A 20,343-nucleotide genomic window follows, 5' to 3' on the forward strand; every position below is an offset into this window, starting at 1 on the left:
ATGCGTTGCTGTGTGTGTCAGTGTGTGTGTTGCTCTGTGTGTGTGCCAGTGTGTGTATCAGAGTGAGTTTTTGTGAGTGTAAGTCAGTATGTGCATTGCTCTGTGTGTGTCAGTGTGTGCATTGCTCTGTGTGTATCAGTGTGTGTGTCAGTGTGTGCACTGCTGTGTGTGTATTGCTCTGTGTCAGTGTGTGCGTTGCTCTGTGTGTCAGTGTATATGTCAGTGTGTGCATTGTTGTGTGTGTGTCAGTTTGTGCGTTGCTCTGTGTGTGTCAGTGTGTGCATTGCTCAGCGTGTGTCAGTGTGTGCATTGCTGTGTGTGTATTGCTCTGTCAGTGTGTGTGTCAGTTTGTGCATTGCTGTGTGTGTCAGTTTGTGCATTGCTCTGTGTGTGTGTCAGTGTGTTCACTGCTCTGTGTGGCTGTCAGTGTGGGTGTCAATGTGTGCATTGCTGTGTGTATTGCTCTATGTGGGTGTCAGTGTGTGCATTGCTCTGTGTGTGTGTCAGTGTGTGCACTGATCAGCGTGTGTCAGTGTGTGCATTGCTGTGTGTGTATTGCTCTGTCAGTGTGCGTGTTGCTCTGTGTGTCAGTGTGTGTGTCAGTTTGTGCATTGCTCTGTGTGTGTGTCAATGTGTGCATTGCTGTGTGTGTATGTATGTCAGTTTGTGCATTGCTCTGTGTGTGTGTCAGTGTATGTGTGTGCCAGTGTATGCGTTGCTCTGTGTGTGTGTGCACCTCTGTGCGTTGCTGTCTCAGTGTGTGTCTTATTGCCTGTGTGTGGCAGCGACACCGGGTGTGTTGCCATCCCTCTGCCAGCGTCTGCGCATGCGCTGCTCTGGCTCTGGCGCGGCGCACGTACTACTCCGCCTGTGTTTGCATCCAACTCCCCCTTCCTCACCGCGCCCCCCCTTCCTCCTTCCCGCTGGAGACCGGTTCTCCCCGCAGCCACTTCAACAAAATAAAAACCTGCTCTCTCCTTCGAGCCGGAATCGAACCAGCGACCTAAGGATGACTCTGTCAGCGTTCTACAGTCCTCCGCTCTACCAGCTGAGCTATCGAAGGGAGATGCTTGGGGCCCTGAGTCACGCCTCTTAGTGGCGATGCCTGGCAGGGCTGGGCAGGAGAGTATGTGTCTGGGTCCTAGGTCTGCAGGTCAGAAGGGGTGTCTGGGCCTGTGTGTCACCCTCTGTTTCTCTCTCTCATCCGGTCTGTTTCCTTCGCTCTATTTCCTCTGCCCTTCGCTCTCTGGGGTGACCAGAGAGCAAGTGTAAAAAATCAGGACACTTTTTTTCTGTGTGTGTGTGGGGGGAGGGGGGGTAATAGTTGCAAATATAAGACAAAGCCCCTGGTATGGGGACGTCTGGGCACCCTACTCTAGTTCTGCCTGTTTCAATCTCTCTTTCACCAGCTTCCGCCTGCTGAGGGACCGGACACCTTTTCGACCTCGCTTTGTAATGTGGCTGCGTTGGGTGCATCTGTCAGGAGGTGGAGTTGTGGGGACTGGATGCGGTGCGCCCAGTGCATTTCTCTGTCGAGTTCATCCTTTCGGTGGGAGCGTTTTCCGTTGCAGACCCCTCAATCGTTTCGAATAAAGGGGCGGGGACCCCCTTGGAAATCTTAGACACCGTCCACAGGCGGCAGATTGAAAACCACAGTTCTATGGTCATGACAACCGTCCGCAGACCCCTTAGACATTACCGGGGTCCCCTTAGACATGACCAGGGTCCGCAGATGACAGGTTGAAAATGGATCATGTCTAAATTGTGCCACTGGGGGTGTGTTAGACGGGATTCAATGGGGAAGGACGGTGTTTGTTTGCCACATCTTGCTCTGGGAAAGATGTTCTTTTTATACAATCATAGGACAACGGGAAGGGACCTCGAGAGGTCATCTAGTCCAGTCCCCTGCACTCAAGGCAGGACTAAGTATTATCTAGACCATCCCTGGCAGGTGTTTGTCTAACGTGCTCTTAAAAATCTCCATTGATGGAGATTCCGCAACCTCCCTAGGCAATTTATTCCAGTGCTTAACCACCCTGACAGTTAGGAAGTTTTTCCTAATGTCCAACCTAAACTGTGGGTGTTTCTCTTTCGCCAGCCTTCTCTGTCTGCCTTTATGTCTCGCAAGGGATGGATGGAAGAAAGAGAGACAGATGAGGAGGAAGAGGAGCAGGATCTGAGCAAAAAGCCAGGCAGAGAAAAGAGGTTAGTACCAAGGTAGACAGGCAGACACCACTAAGAAGAGCGACATAAGCAACCCTGCCCATTCCTTCGATAGCTCAGCTGGTAGAGCGGAGGACTGTAGAATGCTAACAGAGTCATCCTTAGGTCGCTGGTTCGATTCCGGCTCGAAGGACGGGACTTTTTCCTGCCTGTTTTGAATATGATATCATCTGAGTGTCGGGATCAGGGGAGGGCAATAGCCCCTCTGTCAAAGGATGGATGTGTTTCTCTTCCCATATCTCCCTGCTTTCTGGACGCCTCCCAAGTCACTCCCTCAACTTCAGGTGCTCGCGTTAGATGGGAAGATCTTTGCTGTCTGTGCAGCGCCCGGCACAATGGGGCCCTGATCTCAGCTGGGGCAGGGACTGTCTCTCCCTTTGTGTCTGTGCAGCGCCCGGCACAACGGGGCCCTGATCTCACCTGAAATAGCAGCTGGCCCTAATAGGGACAAAATTTAGGGTAATAACCTATCTCTCTGTGCATGTGCATCTTTAAAATTTGTCTCCCAAGACTGGATTATGAAGAACAGACAATGGTTGGAGCAAGGGGATAGGGGTTGGATGTCAGGGCAGCTGGGTTTTATTCCCAGCTCTGGCAGGAGAGTGAGGGTCTCGTGACTAGAGCTGGTGGGGGGGTTGGGTGTCAGGACTCCTGGGTTCTATCCCCAGTTCTAGCAGGGGCAAGCTGGTCTAGTGCTTAGAGCATGGTGGCAAATGGGCGTCAGGACTCTTGGGTTCTACTTCCCCTCCTCACTGTTTAACCAGCAGCTAGACATCTGTGACTCAGTTTCTCCTTCGGTACAGTGGGGCAAATGCTTCCCTCCCTCTTGGGGAATGTCATTAACAAGCGTCTGCCGAGAGCAGGTGCCTTTCACAAGCTCTGCCTCGCTGTCAAGCTTTGATCTGTCTCTTCCTCTCCAGAGTTGGCTGGAGCTTGCTGGATTCTCCCCAGCTCTTTGCCCGGCATGGCATTTCCTGGCCTGGAGGCTTGGCCCTTTCACTAGTTACAGTGGTGACCTCTGGGCTCTTTGTCCTGCCTGTGCCCGCGACAGCCATTGTACATTTGGGCCAGGCCTAGCCCGTCCCCAAGCTCAGAGCAGCGCCTCTCCACTGTGCGGGGCAGCATCATGGTAAGCCTTTTTTCACTGGGGAAACTGAGGCACTGGACCTTGCCTAAAGTCACACAGGGAGTTAGCGGCACAGCCAAAGATAGACCCCGGGAGTCCTGACTCCCAACCCCCTGCCAGTTCTATCCCACTAGATCGCACTCCCTTCTCAGGGCTAGGCACAGAACCCAGGAGTCCTGACTCCCAGCCTCCCCTGCTCTAACCCACTAGACCCCACTCCCCTCCCCGAGCCGGGGAGTAAACCCAAGAATCCTGGCTCCCAACCTTCCCGAGATCACAACACCTTTGCAGAACCAGTCAAACCCACACGCTGCCTGTGCCGCATTCCTGCCAGGGAGAGAAGCTGGCGGAGTGGAAGAACCAGACAGTTACGCAAGGGGATGTTTACCTGGAGCCTCTCCAGCCCCTAGGGGATGCTCCTCCCTCTCCGCCCACACCCTGCATAAAGGGGAAGGAGTTGCCCGAGCAAAGAGAAAGGAGCCATGGAAGGCCGGGGACCGGTGGCAGAGTTGCAGCGCTCCATCATCTGCCCTATCTGCAGGGGTCCCTTCAAGGACCCGGTGCTGCTGGACTGTGACCACAGCTACTGCCGAGCCTGCATCACGGGCCAGTGGGAGCGGGAGGGGGCGGGGGTGCTGTCCTGCCCCCAATGCCAGCAGGTCTTCGAGCGGCGCAGCCTGCGCACCCACGTCAAACTGGCCGTGGAGGTCAAGATCGCCCAGAACCTCAACGCCAAGACGGCCCAGGAGGCCAAGCCCCGTCGGCGGCGCGGCGGTTGGATCCCAGTGTCGGTCATGCCAGAGGGGCAGGTAGGTGGCTGGTTAACCCGTGGGATGCCCTGCTGCAGGATTCTAATCTGTGCACGGGAGGGTGGCCCGGAAGACAAAGCACCAGGCTGGGCCACAGGACCCCTGGGCTCTTTTTCTGGCTCTGCCAGTGGCTTTGGGCACTTCACTCTCCCGAGCCTCAGTTTCCCCAGCTCTAAAATGGAACTAATGATCCTGACCTCCTTTGTGAAGCGCTTTGAACTCTGAAGATGAAAAGCACACGCGCAAGGGGTTATTATAATATAGGCTCCAGCGCAGCTCTCATTGCTGGGGAGCGGAGCGCCTACCCGTCGTGCATGACACAACGCACTGACACATCTGTCACCAGGTGTTCATTCTCCCAGCCACTCCACCACAGGGGAGACGCTTGTGCAGGGGAGTGTCTTGTTTTGGTAGGGTTGCTTTGTTGTTTTCTTGAATAATACAGGCATGGAGAGACTGGGGGACCCAGGGATGGGGGGTATGAGGGGTCCACAGAGACGCTGCTATGGAGGGTGGAGGGAGAATGGGAGACTCTGGCTTGGGGGAGGGGGAAGGGGGGACACGCAGAACTCCTGGTGTGGGTGGGGGGGAGATGTGATTCATTGATTCCAAGGTCAGAAGGAGCCATTGTGATCTTCTGGTCTGAGCTTCTGTAGAGTGCAGGCCGGAGAACTGCCCCCCAATAATTCCTAGAGCGGCTCCTGGTCTGGGGGGCAGGGAGGGGAGAACGGGGGGGGGGGGCACACAGCACCCTTGCCATGGGGGGGAGAAGGGAAGTGGAGGGAGAATTGGAAGCCCTTGGAATGGGGGCTGGCAGTACCTTTGCCATGGGGGCAGGGAGAAAGGGGTGCCAAGAACTTCTGTTTGGGGGGGGAGATGGGAAGCATCTGGTATGGGGACACACAGAGCTCCTATCATGTGGGGAGAATTGGAGGCATAAAAAGCCCTTGCCATGGGGGTGGGAAATGGGGGAACAGATGCCCCCAGAGCCACCGATATGCGGGGGACACAACTGGAAACCTTGCTATGGGGAGAGGGATCCTAAAGCTCCCCTCCATGGGGTTACTGGTATGGAAGAGGAGGAGGCACCCAGAGACCCTGGGAGGGGGAACACAGAGAATTTGAGGTGAGAAGCTAAGAGCCCCTGCCTGGGGCCTGATCCGGGTGCAACAAGCCAATGCTGGGGATTGAACCGAGAACCTTCGGGGCTAAAGATAGGAGCTGCGTCCCCTGCGAGGGCTGTAACAGTTACCAGCCCAACCCCTGGTTTGGGCAGCAAGGAGACACCCTCCCATGCTGAGCAGTGGGGCTGGGTTTTAAGCCATCCTGGCTCCAGCTCGTGACCCTCCTCCAGTTCCACCCATCCCCACCCGTGCTGTGGTTCTGCCTGGAGGTCTCACCGCCCCCGCCCCCCCCGCATCGCGCCGGGCGCTGCACAAAGCAAATAGCAGCTCCCAGGTTCCCCAGGGGCTGGTCTTGTGCTGTGTGTGTGTGTGTTTGTGGGGGATTTCGACAGCTCCCTCGGAGGCACCCACCACACGGCCGCTGACAGACGCTGAATGGGCCCCGTTGGTCTGATGTGGATGGCGGGGAGCCGGGATACTGATGGGCCGATTCCCATGCAGGGTGTCCATTATGTGGCGGCAGGCTGGAAAGGTTACGGGTCTGTTATTTCAGTGCTGCCTACACACAGGACCCCTTTAACTGCCTCCTACGGTAACCCAGCAGCCACCCCGGTCCCTATTTTACTGGTGGGGAAACAGAAATATAGTCGGGGGGGGGGGGCGGGGGCTGACTCATCCAAAATCCTGACTGCCCCGCCCGACCCCCTTCATTTCTAACCCAGCGGCTCTCAACCAGGGGTACGCCGAGGTCTTCCAGGGGGGACATCAACTCCTCTAGACATAAGCCTAGTTTTACAACAGGCGGCATAAAAAACATTAGAGACGTCAGGCCAAACTAAAGTTTCAGACAGACCGTGACTGGTTTATCCTGCTCTATAGACTATGCACTGAAATGGAAGTACAAGATTTCTATTCCCCTTGATTTCGTTTAGAATGATACGGTAACAAGGAGAACATCAGCATTCACAGGGGCTGTGACACTTGTCGTTTTAGGTCTGATTTTGTGAGCATGTTGTTTTGAAGTGAGGGGAGACTTGGGGGTACACCAGACAAATCAGCCTCCTGAAAGGGGGACAGTAGCCTGGAAAGGTTGAGAGCCACTGGGCTAGTGCAAAAGGCTCTAGTTGTGGTTTCCATTTGGGAACTGGGGATCCTCCCACCAAGCCATCCAGCCTTAAAGGTCATGGGGGAAAGTGCCAGCCAATCACAATGGGACAGTGCCACCATTAGACCCCACTGCCTACCCAGAACTGGGGATAGAACCCAGGAGTCCTGGCTCCCAGCCCCCACTCATTTCAACCTGCTAACCCCTGCTCCTCTCCCAGAGCTGTGGCTAGAACCCAGGAGTCCTGGCTCGCAGCCCTCCCCTGCTGCAAGTACTTGACTGCACATGCAGCTAGGCTTGGTGCCCACGTGCTGTTTACCTGGTGGTGGCAGCGGGCCAGGCCAAGGCGCGGAATGTAAACACAGGCCGCTCCCTGGGGCCCTGTCCTCGTGAATTAGTCAGCAGCCCCCCGGGCATGTGGGAATCCTGTCACCAGCCACCGCGACCCGCCCGCGGAACCGTCCTGGCTCGTCCCACCGCATCCTTCCCCGGCTCATCACAGACCTTGGCTCACCGCACGCACGAGCTGTTCCAGCCCCACTCACCCTCTTGGAATTTACGAGCCGGCCACGTCAATATCTCCTCCTGGCACCAGCCAACCTGGGCACGCCAGCCTCAACCACGTGCCGTGGGCAGCTTGGGCCGGGCCCAGCAAAGCCAGCGCCTCTTGCCCAGCCAAGCTTTCTCCTCGCCCCCTTCCCCTGCGGGCTCATTTCCCCTCCGTCTTCTTCCTGATCCTGTTCCGGGGCACGGAGCCTGATTGGACCCAGCACCACACACTGTTACCGCCTGGGTTTATGGTGTCCAGATAGCAAGTGTGAAAAATTAGGACAGGGGTAGGGGGTAATGGGCACCTATAGAAGACAAAGCCCCCATGGGCGGCACGTGAACCTCCCCTTTGGGGAGGTTAGCCCTCCAGCCCCTCCCCTTCCACCCAAGGCCTCACCCCTTCCACCCAAGGCCCCACCCCTACCCCACCGCTTCTGGCCCCCCTTGACTACTGGATCCCCCCTCCACTGCGGCCAGAGGAGCCTGCCCCGAGCCCTGGGCCAGCTGCCCCGAACCCTGGCCGACCTGCCCGCTTCTAGTCCCAGGCCACTGGCCGGCCTGGCCCCTGGCCCAAATCCCTGGCCGCCGGCTGGCCCGAGCCACTGGCAAGCCAAGTACCGAGCTTCAAGTGTCCGACCCGAGCTGAGACCCCACCAGCTTCAGGGGAGAGCAGCCATTTTAGCACTTTTGAAAAGTTAAAAAAAATTGTTCCAGGTTGAGTGGAAACCAAACGTTTTTGAAATGTTCAGTGAAGCGAAAAGTGGGTGTGGGGGGAATCATTTTGAGGCGAGCAAAACATTGTGTTTCAATTATGACCCTTTAAAAACTATTTTTGAATGTTATTAAAAATAAAAGGAAAGACACTTAAGAAGTGAAAAGTTGTTTCCTACCAAAAAAATTGAAACATTTTGGGTTTTTTGGGGGGGTGTGGGGGGATTTTTTTTTCTAAAATAAATAGTTCAGCTAAACTGACACAAATTTTGTGGGGGAAAATGCTTGTTTTTCTTTCAAAACAAACAATTCAGCGAAATTGACATGAATTTTGACTTTAGTTTCCAAAATGAAGAATTTGGCAAAACAGATGCAAATCCGCGACACAGTAGTTTGCCAAATCTGCATTTTTTTTACTCAAAAAAGTTTCTACCGAAAAATATCCCCCAGCTCTGTCCAACAGCTCCTGTCCCGTGGCCGATGGCCAACTCTACCCTGAGTCTAATGATGTCTCTCTCTGTCTTCTCTCCACCAGGGTGTCGGGAATATCTGCAGATAGTGAGTGCCCCTTTCTTCTGCATGGTGTAAGTTGGCGGGCACAGGGCCTGGCAGGGATGGCACTATCACCGGCCACCATTCACCTGCCCCCAAGGCCCCAATCTATGATTTCCCCCAGGTGTGAGCATGGCAGGGAGGAATGGCCACAATCCAAGTGCAACCTCCATGGGGGGACGTCCGGCCTTTGAGAATAGGGCGTGGAGCTTAATAGGGGAGGTGGCACCAACAGCTGATGGTCCCAGGGTCAGTGTGGCAAGAGTGGCACAAGAAATGCCTGTGCTGCGGGGAGTGGGACAGAAGTGCAGTAGGGGGCGCTTTCCTCTCCCACTCAGTGCAGACCCCAATTCCCCAGTGCGGCACTAGGGGGCGCCTGATGCCATTCGGCCATAAAGTCGCTCAGGGTTATTAAAGCCACTTTCCCCTCAAAGCCGGGCCACTGATACTGAATTCCAGCCCATTTAATTCCACCACCATAAATTCTCCCAGCTGTTGCCGTTACATCCTTCTGCGCTCCCTGTCCTAAATTGCTGCGCCGCTCTTAACCAGCGGCAGCGCCCCCACCCCAGAAGTAGCTGCATCTCAGCTCTGGGTGAGTGATCCCTGTGGAGTGTCATGGTGCAGCTACCTCCCACCCCAGAGCTGGCTGCATCTCCATGCTGGTGAATGACCCCAAGGAAGCATTTCGGTGCGGCTGTTCTCACCCACCAACCCACCCAGGGGTGGCTGCATCTCAGCCCTGGGTGAACGATCCCTTGCTGTGGGGCTGTTCCCCAACTGCCCCACCCCAGAGGTGGCTGCATCTCAGCGCTGGGCTAGTGTCCCTAGCATAACAAGCCTATAGATCCCTTGGGGGTGATTATCATCCATACCCTCCCTCTCTCTCTGCAGCTAACGTGATGCCGGACCCTCCCCAAACCGTCCACTCTGACCTGAGCCTCTCGGACAATATTAGGACCGTCCACCTGGGCTTTGGAGACCAGCCCTGGCTCCCAGACAAACCCTGAGAGATTCAATATGCTCCCAAGCCATGCCAGGCAGCCAGGGTGTCTCCTCCAGCCACATGCAGCAGAGCTCGGGCGCGGCACATACAGTGACTCCCTGCGGATAGGCCTCAGCCTCGTGCCCTCCGGGGGACAGGGACAAGCTGAATGTCGATGGACCAGCCCTGGGGACAGATGCAGAAATGTCTCCCCCTAAGAACAAAAGTGGGACCCACTGGCCCATCTTACGGAGCACAGCTGGGAAGAACCATCTGGGGCTAATGATCAAAGCTGGCGCCCCCTAGTAGGGAAAGGCCCCATGTCCCATTTCTCTCCCACCCCCCCAGCCAGCTGGTCTCCCTGTCCTGGACCAGATCAGATCCTGGGACAAGAGTAGAGCCAATGCCCCATAGAGGGGAAAGGTTCCATGTCCCATTCCCTGCCCCCCAAGCCAGCCAGCCTCCCAACCCTGGGCCAGATCACAGCCATAGAAGGGAAAGGCCCTGTATCCTAATCCCCGAACCAGCCAGTCCCCCCAGCTTGGGGCCAGATGAGGCCGGCCCGTATCCCGTTCCCCTACCCCACTGAGTATTTTCATGCCGTCCGCTCTCTCGTCTCACCAGAGTTTTCCCTGCCGCTCTCCGCTGCAGCTGTGTTGTATTCTTGTGTGGCTGCCCCTGGAGTTTGTATTTAGTCCAGTGCAGGCCTCTATTGTGATGATTTTTTTTTTTTTTTTTTTTTTTGAGCACAAGAGGAAAAAATAAACTCCTCTGGGAAACATGGGCCAGCCAGTCTTTCGCTCTTCGGTTTTCTTTTGAAGACCGTTGTGTGCCCCCAAAACCCCTCTATGCCTGCGGGCAAGAGAATTTCCTCACCTGGCACGTGCCATCTGGCTCACCCAAGATATCCTGGGAGGTGTTAAATGAAAACACGGGTCACATTGGTCTTTAATAGCAGTGTGAGGTATTGGCACAGATACTCGCTGAGACGTTTCCGATGACTGCTGAAAGTCTGTCCCAACCGGTAGCCAGGCAGAGCTCACAAACAAGTTTCTGCCAGCCAAACTCACCTCTCTCTGCAGTCAGCCAACACAATGAGCGCTCCTTTTACATCCAAAGGCCACAGGGAGAGGTGGCACTGGAGAATGGACTAGGGGCCGACAATGAACTTTGGGGGATATTAGAGGATGCCACCCCCTTACTATGCACCTGGGAAATAATTGAGCAGTGAGATTAGTCATGAAAAAACACAATCATCCTGAAACTTGGGCAAAAGCCGTTTGGGGCAAGGGAAACGTGATGGGTCGGTTTCGTTTAGTCCCTAGACAGCACGTTACGATTTTGTTTTACTATATAGCTGGGCAGATCCATTAGCTGTATTCACTGGCTCTTGGATCTCACACAACTGGCTGTTTTCACTATCAACATCCCTCAGTGCCGCGGTATGGAGTTGAGTGCTGGAGCTGAATCAGACAAGCGGGTGTGTGTGCCACCCCCAGATGAAGACAGCAGGCCTGGGATTGCTGCAAGTGGTTAAGGGCTGCAGGGGAACATTGCAACGGGCATGGGGGTTGAGTGCCCACCCCCCTATTGGCCTGCCAGGGGTGAGGAGGGAGAGGGGCTCTGTCCTCTCCCTGCACCTCTCTCCCGGCATGTTTGGCCGCGCTCTCTGGCAGCCCGACGGGGAACGGGACGGAGCCACTTCTGCCTGAGAGAACCTGGCTGGGAGGCAGCTGTGGTCCTTTCCCTGCCCTGGCTGGGCTCCTGGGGACAGGGTGGTTTTGTCCATGTGGCTCTGAGGTTAAACCTCTTTGCGCATCAGTGGGGATACCAGACAGCCAGCTAAGCTTGTCGCGTGTTTGGAGGTTCACAAGCCTTTAGCCCTCCCGCTAGCGGCTTTCCCTCAGGGCCGGCGCCTCAGCGGCGTTCAGGCCCCTAACTCTCATTGGGTTCAGTGGGAGAGAGGGGCCCAAAACTCTTTAGGCTCTGGACCTAAGTATTTACAGTTACGGGTGAGTCACTCACGAGAGAGCCAACTGAGGCTGAGAGAGAGGAAATGACTAACTAAATGGAACCCAGGCATCCTGGCTCCCAGCCCCACCCCTGCTCTAATCCACTAGACCCCACTTCCCTCCCAGAGCCAGGAATAGAAACTAGGTGTCCTGGCTCCCAGCCCCCCCTGCTCTAACCCACTACACCTTACTCCCCTCCCCGAGCAAGAGAACCCAGGAGTCCTGCCTCTCTCTGACCTCCCCAACCGCTTGGCAAATCAAACTCTCGGAGAAGAATTCCTCCATAAAAGGCAACTCTTTGCTGCACGCACAGAATTCTGTCCCTGGGGGCCGGCTCATGCCAGGATAATGACAGCTTTCCTCTTCCAGGCTGTTTTTCCTGGGAGTTCCCCTCAGCCTGGCTGCAGGAAGATGGGCAGCCCCGCCTGGCTTGTTCCCATTATCCCAGCCTTGGGCCTGTACCAGCAGGAGCTGAGATGAGAGGGGCTGGGACGAAGCCAGGTCTGGAGCAGGGCTCCAGCTCCTTCCAGCTAGCGTTGGCGTCCTCTCCGGGTCCCAGGTGCGGAACAACGATCCAGAAGCCCCTGCTGCTCCGGGAGGAAAGCGGCCGCTCCTTCACACTCCCCCCAGCGCCCAAGCCGCTGACCCAGCCCCAAGAAGCTGGCGTACAGGGCAGGCAGTAGAGGGCGACAAAGTCAACATGGTGGAGAATGACCCCTGCCCCAGTGCATTGTGGGAGCCTGCCTCAGTTACCCCCGTCCGTCCCATGGCTGGACACAATGGCTCTCAGGGCCAGTGGGCACCTGACCGCGCCAGTCCCGGGGCAGCATCTCCCTCTGCACCTTACCACTTCCCAAACAAGGAGTCAGTTCCCAGGAGCACAGTCTCCCCAAGTGGGGCCCAGCAGGCCTTGCTCGGCTACCCACCGGCCATACAGAGGGGACTGCCAAGGGGGTGGAGTGGGGGTACCCAGACCCGCGCTGCCCTGGTCTTTCTGGGATCGCCAGTGGGTCAGGTCTGGCCGTCTCTGTGCGCCGGCTGCTGGCTCAGATTTCAGCATCAGGCTCTGATACTCAGCCCGCTCTGCTTTAACCCACTAGACACCACTCCCCTCCTGGAGCTGAGGATAGAACCCAGGAGTCCTGCCTCCCGGTCCCCCCTCTCTCACCCACTAGAGTCCACCCCCCTCCACAGTAGAACCCAGGAGTCCTGACTCCCAGCCCCCCACCCAGCCACTGAATAAAGAGCTGACGGAAACACTCCTGTTCAGCACTGCCCCTAACCCCCACTCTGCCTGGAGAGGGCGCTGTTCTGCTTCAGGCTGTAGTTATTTAATGAAGAAAAACCGCAGCCCTTAGGGCCTGTGACAAAAGTCCCACAGCTGCTGCTCACGCGTCAGGGCCTCGGCCCACGGCATCTGTCTCTCTGACGAGTCCTCGCGGTTGCAGAGAGGCTGTGTGAGCCAGCTGCTGTGCCCCACCCCAGAGGCAGCTGCCTTTCAGGGCAGGGTGAGCAACTCCTCTGGCATACTGCTGCCTGGTTGTCACCCAGCTGCCATCCCCCACCCCAGAGGTGGCTGCATTTCCGCATTGCCCATCAACCACTGCACAGAGTTGCCGTTACAGAGCGGCTTTGCTCCACGCCAGAGGTGGCTGCATTTCCACTGCAGATGTATGGTCTGCTGGAGGCCTTTGGATTGAGAATAGAGGACTATTAGCAGCGACATCCTGACTTTCGGGGACACCGTGTCTAACCATCAGAGCTAGCAGAAAGTTCAGGTAGAGGCAGCCCTGAACACAGCTGCTCATCAGGGAAAGAAGAGATACAGAGATGGGAGGGTTAAGTGAGGCATTTACGAGTTCAAAAAGGGCTAAATGAAAACATGCTGCTCTGACTCCGAGACGCACTCCCCTCCCAGAACTGGCTAAAGAACCCAAGAGTTCTAGCTCCCAGCCTCCACCCCCCCTGCCCACTAGATCTCACTCCCCTCCCAGAACTGGGAAAAGAACCCAGGAGTCCTAGATCCCAACTTCCATGCTCTAACCGCAAGACCTCTCTCCCGGCTCTGGGAGAGTACACTCAGAGCCACTGCACACGTGACAGCAGCCTCTAAGGAAAGGAAATACCACCACATACGAGACACAGTGGAGCTGTGGAACTCATTGCTGCAGTACTATTTCACTGGGACGGATATTTATTGAAGGTAAACCACAGAGCGTGGGTATGTAGAAATCAAGCGTCAAGTTCATGCCCGTAACGAGGTATACAGAAAGCTTTCGAAGTGAGGGGTTTAGTTGGGCAGGGATAGGGGGGGACTGGTGATAATTTTTCTTATTAATTTAGAAAATAACAGGATGTCCAAATCTTGTCTTCCCGGTTTTGCTGGAGGTTACCTCAAAGGAACCAGGAGGCAGATCAGGAGAGGTCGCAAGGGAAGGGGATTTAGGAACAGGGACTCTTTCACGAAGACCGTTTTTCTCCCAGCTGTTTTGGGGGTGTTTGAGATAAAGGCGAAGAAAGAGCATTCAATTGAACACAAATCAACGGAGCGCGTTTGTCTTCTGGGGTATCCGCCATGCTGTAAGCACACCAGTTCTTTAGTCACCTAGAGAGACTTCCAGGGCAGACGACACCTAGATTTCTAGTGTTAAGAAGAAATCAAGCAGGAAAAAAACACCACCTTTTCCAGGTAAAATCCGACAAGCCTCCTTTATACATCAGGAAGAAGCGTGGAAGGAAACAAGGCCACAGCCAGAGATTGTTTGTCCTCTTACCAGGACACTGTAAACGTTTTATGATCAACACCATTTGCGGCTATGAAAGGGAAAACAAGGGTGATTAAAGCTTCTATTTCAGGGCCTTGGCAGAGCTGTGTGTGTGATGGGGGCGGAGGGATAGTAGTAGGTGAGGACTGAGGGGCACTGGCAGAGCTGTGGGGTGGGAGGAGAAGCCAAGGGCTGGGCTAGCAGGGGGCTGTGGGCTGGGAGTGAGGGGCACCGGGAGAGCTAAGGGGAGGGGCTGGACTGGCAGGGTGCTGCAGGTTGGGAGTGAGGGGCACCGGCAGGGCTGGGGGAGGGAGGGGCTGTGCTGGCAGAGGACTATGGGTCGGGAGTGAGGGGCACCGGTGGGGGGAGGGGCTGGGCTGGCAGGGGGCTATGGGTCAGGAGTGAGGGGCACTGGCAGGGCTGGGGGAGGGAGGGGCTGTGCTGGCAGGGGGCTGTGGGTCAGGAGTGAGGGGCACCGGTGGGGGGAGAGGGGAGGGGTTGGTCTGGCAGGGGGCTATGGGTCAGGAGTGAGGGGCACCGGTGGGGCTGGGGCGGGGGGAGGGGATGGGCTGCCAGGGGGCTACAGGTCAGGAGTGAGGGGCACTGGTGGGGCGGGGGGAGGAGGGGCTGGACTGGCAGGGGGCTGCAGGTCGGGAGTGAGGGGCACCGGCAGGGCTGGGGGAGGGAGGGGCTGTGCTGGCAGGGGGCTGTGGGTCGGGAGTGAGGGGCACCGGTGGGGGGAGGGGCTGGGCTGGCAGGGGGCTACAGGTCAGGAGTGAGGGGCACCAGGAGATCTGGGGGGAGGGGCTGGACTGGCAGGGGGCTGTGGGTCAGGAGTGAGGGGCACCGGCAGAGCTGGGGGGGAGGGGCTGTGCTGGCAGGGGGCTACGGGTCAGGAGTGAGGGGCACTGGTGAGGCTGGGGGGGAGGGAGGAGGGGCTGGGCTGGCAGGGGGCTACAGGTCGGGAGTGAGGGGCACCGGCAGGGCTGGGGGTGGGGGGAAGCTAGTCTGGCAGGGGGCTACAGGTCGGGAGTGAGGGGCACCGGCAGGGCTGGGGGTGGGGGGAAGCTGGTCTGGCACGGGGCTACAGGTCGGGAGTGAGGGGCACCGGCAGGGCTGGGGGTGGGGGTGGGGGGAAGCTGGTCTGGCACGGGGCTACAGGTCGGGAGTGAGGGGCACGGCAGGGCTGGGGGCGCTGTGCTGGCAAGGGGCTGCGGTTCGGGAGTGAGGGACACTGGCAGAGCTGGGGGGAGAAGCCCAGGGCTGGGCTAGCAGGGGGCAGCGCGTCAGGAGAGGGGGCACCGGCAGAGCTGCGCCCCCACCCCAGCGCAGAAAGCAGCAGGCCGCGGCCGCTCGTGGTCACTGACACAGACGTTTAATGGAGAAGCACAGAGACGCAGCCGGCCCGTCGCTTGGTACATTCCACGCCGGGGCACCAGGCGGGACCGACGGACGACAGCAGCTCGCAGGCCACGAGGCTCACGGACAGACGGACACGCCCGCGTCCCCGGGTCAGTCCGGCGGGGTGGGGGGGCTCAGTGCTGCATGGCTGCAGCGTGGTCCTGGCCCGGCGGCTCGGCCTTGCGGGGGCTGCCCCTGCCCCCCCCGGAGCCGCCGCCCCCTCGGCCCCCGTGCTCCCCCTTCCTGTGGCCCCGGATGCAGTGGGCGTTGCCGCAGCCCTCGTCCTCCTCGTCCTCGCTCTCCGTGGAGCTCTCGCCGAAGGCCCGCGGCTTCTCGTAGATGCAGCAGCCTGGGCGGGGCGGTTACATGGAGATGGGGGGACGATAGGGGGAGGGGAAGTTAGAGGGGATGGGGGGGCCACAGTGGAGGAATAAGGGGGTGGGGGAGCGAGGGGCGTGATGCCGGGGCAGGAGGGGGAGGGTGGAGAGAGACAGAGGGAGTCAGAAGCCCCCCAGCTGTCAGCCTGCACCCAGCCCTGTGGCCTGGCCGAGGGGGGACCGGGGGGGGGGGGGGGGGGGAGGAGAGACACCTCCCAGAGCTGGGGGTCCTTCACCGATCTCTCCCGCGCACCGCCGTTAAGCCCCAAGTGGCCATGTCCCTCTGCAAAACAGCTGAGCCCAGCGAGTCGCTGGCTCCGTGCCTGCCTCAGGGAGGGGAAGTCATCACCCCGTCCGCTGACGGAGTAAGTCTGGCCGGGGGGGGGGGGGGGGGAGAGGGGGGGGAGGGATCAGCCAGAATGGGGCACCGGGCCTTTCTCTTCCCATTGGGCCCCAGGGCGGGGGACTGGCTGGCTCGGGGGCGGGGTGAGGAGTGGGACACGGGGCCTTTCCCATCCAGGGGGCGCTGGCTCCAATCCAGCCCCAGGACAGGGGATTGGCTGGCTCGGGGGCGGGGTGAGGAGTGGGACACGGGGCCTTTCCCCTCCAGGGGGCGCTGGTTCCGATCCGGCCCCAGGGCAGGGGATTGGCTGGCTCGGGGGCAGGGCGAGGCATGGGACACGGGGCCTTTCCCCTCCACGGGGTGCTGGTTCCGATCCGGCCCCAGGGCAGGGGACTGGCTGGCGCAGGGGGTGGGATCCAGCAGCACTGCTGAGGTGAAGAGGTTTGTGTTGAGCATGTGGAAGCAGGAAGGGGAGGGATGGAGAACCCAGGAGTCCTGACTCCCAGCCTCCCCCTCTCTAACCACTAGCCCCCACTGCCTTCCCCATTCGAAGTGATGTGGCTAAAGGCCCTGTACCCGGATGGGGGGAGTCTCGGAAGGGGGGAGCCGTGGCTACTCACATTTGGACGACCTACGGCCCAAGTGCTCGTTGTCCACCGTGTCGCTCGACCATTCCACCTTCTTATCCGGCTTTCGCTTCCTCAGCTTGATGGTCAGGCTGCGGTTCTCCTACCAGGGGGACAGGGTGCGGGGTGGAGAGAGAGCGGGGGGATCAGACCATGGCCGGTCACAGATGACCCACGGAGAAAGACCTTGGCTGGATTAGTAGGGAGAGACCTGAGACGGCAGGGGGCGCCATGCTGCAGGGAGTGGGGCAGGGGGCTCAGTAGGGGGCACTCTGCCCTGGCAGGCAGGGCAGGCCCCAGGGCAGCACTAGGGGGCACTGTGCTGCAGGGAGTGGGGCGGGGGGCTCAGTAGGGGGTGCTCTACCCTGGCAGGCAGGGCAGCACTAGGGGGTGCCGAGTTGCAAGGAGCAGGACAGGGGCCCATTAGGGGGCACTCTTCTATGACAGTGAGGCAAACCCTCTCACAAGGCCCCCAGGAGTCCGACTGTTGCCCGGCTCCACGGCGTGTCCCTTCCACCACCGCCTTCGGAACCATGCCGGACTTCCTGGGGAACACACCCTGCGGTTGCCGGGGCTCCCACGCCCTGCTGTTTCCATGGCTACTGTGCCCTGTTCCGGCTGTGGCGGTCACCAGGGTTACCACATTCCGTGGCTGCCAGGGTTCCCTGTGTCCCTCGCCCTGTGCTAACTGATGTGCACCACAAGAGCCACACCCTGCTGCCGCTGCCATAGCTACAACAGACAATCGTCACCGTGACGGCCACCATGAGCGTCGCCATGGGTACCACACCCCATTCCTACTGGGATAGTTGCCCCACTCCCACTTCCTGCAGTCGCCATAACGATTGCCGTGTCACCGTGGGCACCACGCCCTCCTGTCACTGGGATGGTTGCCATGGCAACCGCCGCCCCCCATTTCACAGCAACGGTTGCTGTGACTCCCACAGGCTGTGGTTACGGTGGCTTCCCTGGCATCACGGTCGCTGTGACAACCAATGCCGTGGCGCCCACGATGGGTACAGTGCTCACGGAAGCGCGCAACGGGGGCACATGCAGGTGGGGCCAGGGGGCCAGTTTGGGGGCCTCTGAATGAATTTCTTAAACTAACGCTCCCCACTGCTAGTTAATACTCGGCATCTAAAAGAGAACCGGGGCTGTTTAATCAAAACCGGATTTGATTTTAATGGTGAAAATCCAAGCCACCCGAAAATGAGTGGTTTCCCCTCAAATCCTCATTTCCCCCCCACAATCCCCCTCCCTCCATGATCCCACAGACTTGCAAAGTCTCCAAGCCCAAATCCCCAAGATTTTATATTAATTCTCCCCATGTTCCTGTGATTTTATATTTAAACCCCCAAACAAACAAAATACAAAAAAACCCCACCCCACATCCCTCTGATTCTACATTTAAAAAACCCCTCAAATTAAAAACCCAATTTCCCATGATTTTAACCCCACAAAATAAGCCAGCATATCCATGTGATTTTATATTCAATCCCCAAAACTAAAAAAAAGCCACTAATCCCCATGATTTTATACTAAGCACCCCCAGATTTAAATAAAACTTACATATCCCAGTGATTGTGTCTTAACCCCCCTCTCCCAATTTATAAAACCTCTAAAGCCCCGTGATTTTCTATTAGCCCCACACATTTTTAATCTCTCAAATTCCTGTGATTTTACAATCACCCCCATCCCCCAAATTAAAACAGACCGACAGGCAACCCCCGCTTTTCAAACCTGCAGGATTTTATTTTATTTTTTGTTTTAAAACCCAATTCCTGCGGTTTTGAATGTTATCCCCCCCGCCCCCATTTACAAAACCCACAAACCCTGAGTTTATGTTAAACGCATCAAAAATATTTATAAACCCCCCAAATACTTGGGATTATGTATTAAATCCTCCTCAAAATGTACAACCCCCAAATCCCTGAAATTTTATATTAACCCCTAAAATTACAAAAAACAAACAAACAAACATAAAATCCCTGGATTTGGGGGGTGTTTTTTAAAAACCCAAATTTACAAAAAACCCAAATCCCTGAGATTTGATATTTAGCCTCCTACAATGGTATAAACCCGCCCAAAGCCCCCAGGATTTTAAATTAACCCCCCAAATCTATATACCCCCACATTCCTGGGATTTTGCATTCCTCCCCCCACGATTTTTTTTATAACCTGCCCCAAATCCCTGGGATTTTATATTAACTTCTGCAAAATTTACAACCCCAAATCCTTGGATTTTACATTAACCCCCCCAAAAATATCCCCCCCCCCATCCGGGGATTTTATCTCGACACCCCCCGGGCCCCGATCCCCGGCCCCGCTCACCGGCTCAATGGTGACGGTCTCGGTCACGGTGGCGCTGGCTGCCCTCCCACCGGCCGTCGCTGTCGCAGTCGCCGTCGCTTCCGCCATGGCGCTGCCCGGCCCCGACCCTCCGCGGCCCCGGTTGCCGGGGGGAAGAGTCTGCGCCGCGCACCGCCCCTGCCTCGCTCCCCCTGCGGCTGCCCCGGCTCTCCCAGCAGCCCGCGGCGAGCGACCGCCCGGCTCCCACCACCGGCCGCACGCCACTTCCGGTCACCAGCCCACTACTTCCCGCTTCCGGGTGCGAGTACCGGAACACAGTCCCCCACCCCCCGCTCCTCTGGCTCGGGAAGGGAGGGAATTCTCGGCGCGGCACTTCCGCCGTACGGGGGCGCGGCGCGCATGCGCGGCCAGAAAAAGGGGGGCGGGAGAGAATTCTAGTCCGAGTCACGTCCAAGGCAGGGAGGGGCTGGTGGGATGCCCCCCCGGGGCGGCAGCCTGAGCTGTCACGTGATGGGTCTCACGGCGGGGGGCGGCATACTCTGAGGGTCATTAAGGGGAAGTCAGTAGGACCATGGGGGGCATGTGGGGGCTACAGGGGAAGGAGGGTGCAGTGGGGGGGGGCTCAGTAGGACTATGGGGGTGCAGTGGGACTATGGGGGTACAGGGGAAGGGGGGTACAGTGGAGGCTCAGTGGGACTATGGGGGTACAGGGGAAGGGGGTGCAGTGGAGGCTCAGTGGGACTATGGGGGTACAGGGGAAGGGGGGTGCAGTGGGGGCTCAGTGGGACTATGGGGGTACAGGGGAAGGGGGATGTAGTGGGGGGCTCAGTGGGTCTGTGTGGTATAGTGGAAGGGAAACACTGCTGGGGTCAGTGGCACTATGGGGGCACAGATGGAGGGCACAGGGGAAGTGGGGGGCTCAGTGGGACCATCAGGTGCACATGGGGAGAAGAGGGATACCGGGGGGGTCAGTGGGTCTGTGGGCCCAATGGGGGAACCAGTGCTGAGTGGGGGAACATATGGGGAAAGGGGGGGCTCAGTGGGGGGTAAAGACTGAGAAGGGCACAGGAGGAAGGGGTTTGCAGTTAGAGTGGGGAGGCCATGGTGGATCACAAAGGGGAGGGGGCTCAATGGAGCAAGGCCTCTGTGGGGGCATGTGGGGAAAGGGGGGCTTAGTGGGGGGAATCAAGCCTGAGGGGGGCTAGGGCATACAGCTGGGGGGGCAGGAACTGAGTGGAGTGGCCATAGGGGAAGCTAGGGAGGAAAGAGGCACAGTGGGGAGAGCAAAAAGGGTGGGGCTCAATAGGGGTTGTGAGGGGACAATG

General features: G+C 57.9%; 2 protein-coding genes and 2 non-coding genes across 5 annotated transcripts; 2 read left to right on the forward strand and 2 right to left on the reverse strand.

Moving 5' to 3' along the window:
• Positions 1–975: 975 nt before the first annotated feature.
• On the reverse strand, positions 976–1,063 carry TRNAY-GUA (transfer RNA tyrosine (anticodon GUA)). The gene is given in 2 exon segments: positions 976–1,011; positions 1,027–1,063. It is a non-coding gene; the product is annotated as a tRNA-Tyr (tRNA).
• Positions 1,064–2,239: 1,176 nt separating this feature from the next.
• LOC101946286 (RING finger protein 39) lies at positions 2,240–9,976 on the forward strand. Of its 2 annotated transcripts, none has more exons than XM_005312333.4 (3): positions 2,240–4,158; positions 8,183–8,205; positions 9,094–9,976. In XM_005312333.4, exons 1-3 carry the CDS (start codon positions 3,832–3,834, stop codon positions 9,095–9,097), a joined length of 354 nt encoding a protein of 117 aa, XP_005312390.1. In that variant the 5' UTR covers positions 2,240–3,831; the 3' UTR covers positions 9,098–9,976. The 2 variants fall into 2 exon arrangements, with proteins under 2 accessions (XP_005312390.1, XP_005312391.1); XM_005312334.5 differs by having other exon boundaries at positions 2,246–4,158; positions 8,183–8,231.
• Positions 2,269–2,356, forward strand: TRNAY-GUA (transfer RNA tyrosine (anticodon GUA)). The gene is given in 2 exon segments: positions 2,269–2,305; positions 2,321–2,356. It is a non-coding gene; the product is annotated as a tRNA-Tyr (tRNA).
• Positions 9,977–15,320: 5,344 nt separating the features above from the next.
• PPP1R11 (protein phosphatase 1 regulatory inhibitor subunit 11) lies at positions 15,321–19,335 on the reverse strand. Its single transcript, XM_005312332.5, has 3 exons — positions 19,040–19,335; positions 16,703–16,811; positions 15,321–15,711 (listed from the first exon to the last, which is right to left on the reverse strand). Exons 1-3 carry the CDS (start codon positions 19,124–19,126, stop codon positions 15,497–15,499), a joined length of 411 nt encoding a protein of 136 aa, XP_005312389.1. The 5' UTR covers positions 19,127–19,335; the 3' UTR covers positions 15,321–15,496.
• Between the last annotated feature and the right edge of the window lie 1,008 nt (positions 19,336–20,343).

The sequence above is a fragment of the Chrysemys picta genome, chromosome 12 (assembly GCF_011386835.1).
Source record: "Chrysemys picta bellii isolate R12L10 chromosome 12, ASM1138683v2, whole genome shotgun sequence".
Lineage (NCBI taxonomy): Eukaryota > Metazoa > Chordata > Testudines > Emydidae > Chrysemys > Chrysemys picta.

Excerpts from the sequence above, each read along its gene's own strand:
- PPP1R11 (XM_005312332.5), bottom strand. The coding sequence starts at position 19,126 with ATGGCGGAAGCGACGGCGACTGCGACAGCGACGGCCGGTGGGAGGGCA. Across the intron at positions 16,812-19,039 it reads AGACCGTCACCATTGAGCCG|GAGAACCGCAGCCTGACCAT; the intron begins GTGAGCGGGGCC and ends TCCCCCTGGTAG. Across the intron at positions 15,712-16,702 it reads GGGCCGTAGGTCGTCCAAAT|GCTGCTGCATCTACGAGAAG; the intron begins GTGAGTAGCCAC and ends CGCCCCGCCCAG.
- LOC101946286 (XM_005312333.4), top strand. The coding sequence starts at position 3,832 with ATGGAAGGCCGGGGACCGGTGGCAGAGTTGCAGCGCTCCATCATCTGC. Across the intron at positions 4,159-8,182 it reads CGGTCATGCCAGAGGGGCAG|GGTGTCGGGAATATCTGCAG; the intron begins GTAGGTGGCTGG and ends TCTCTCCACCAG.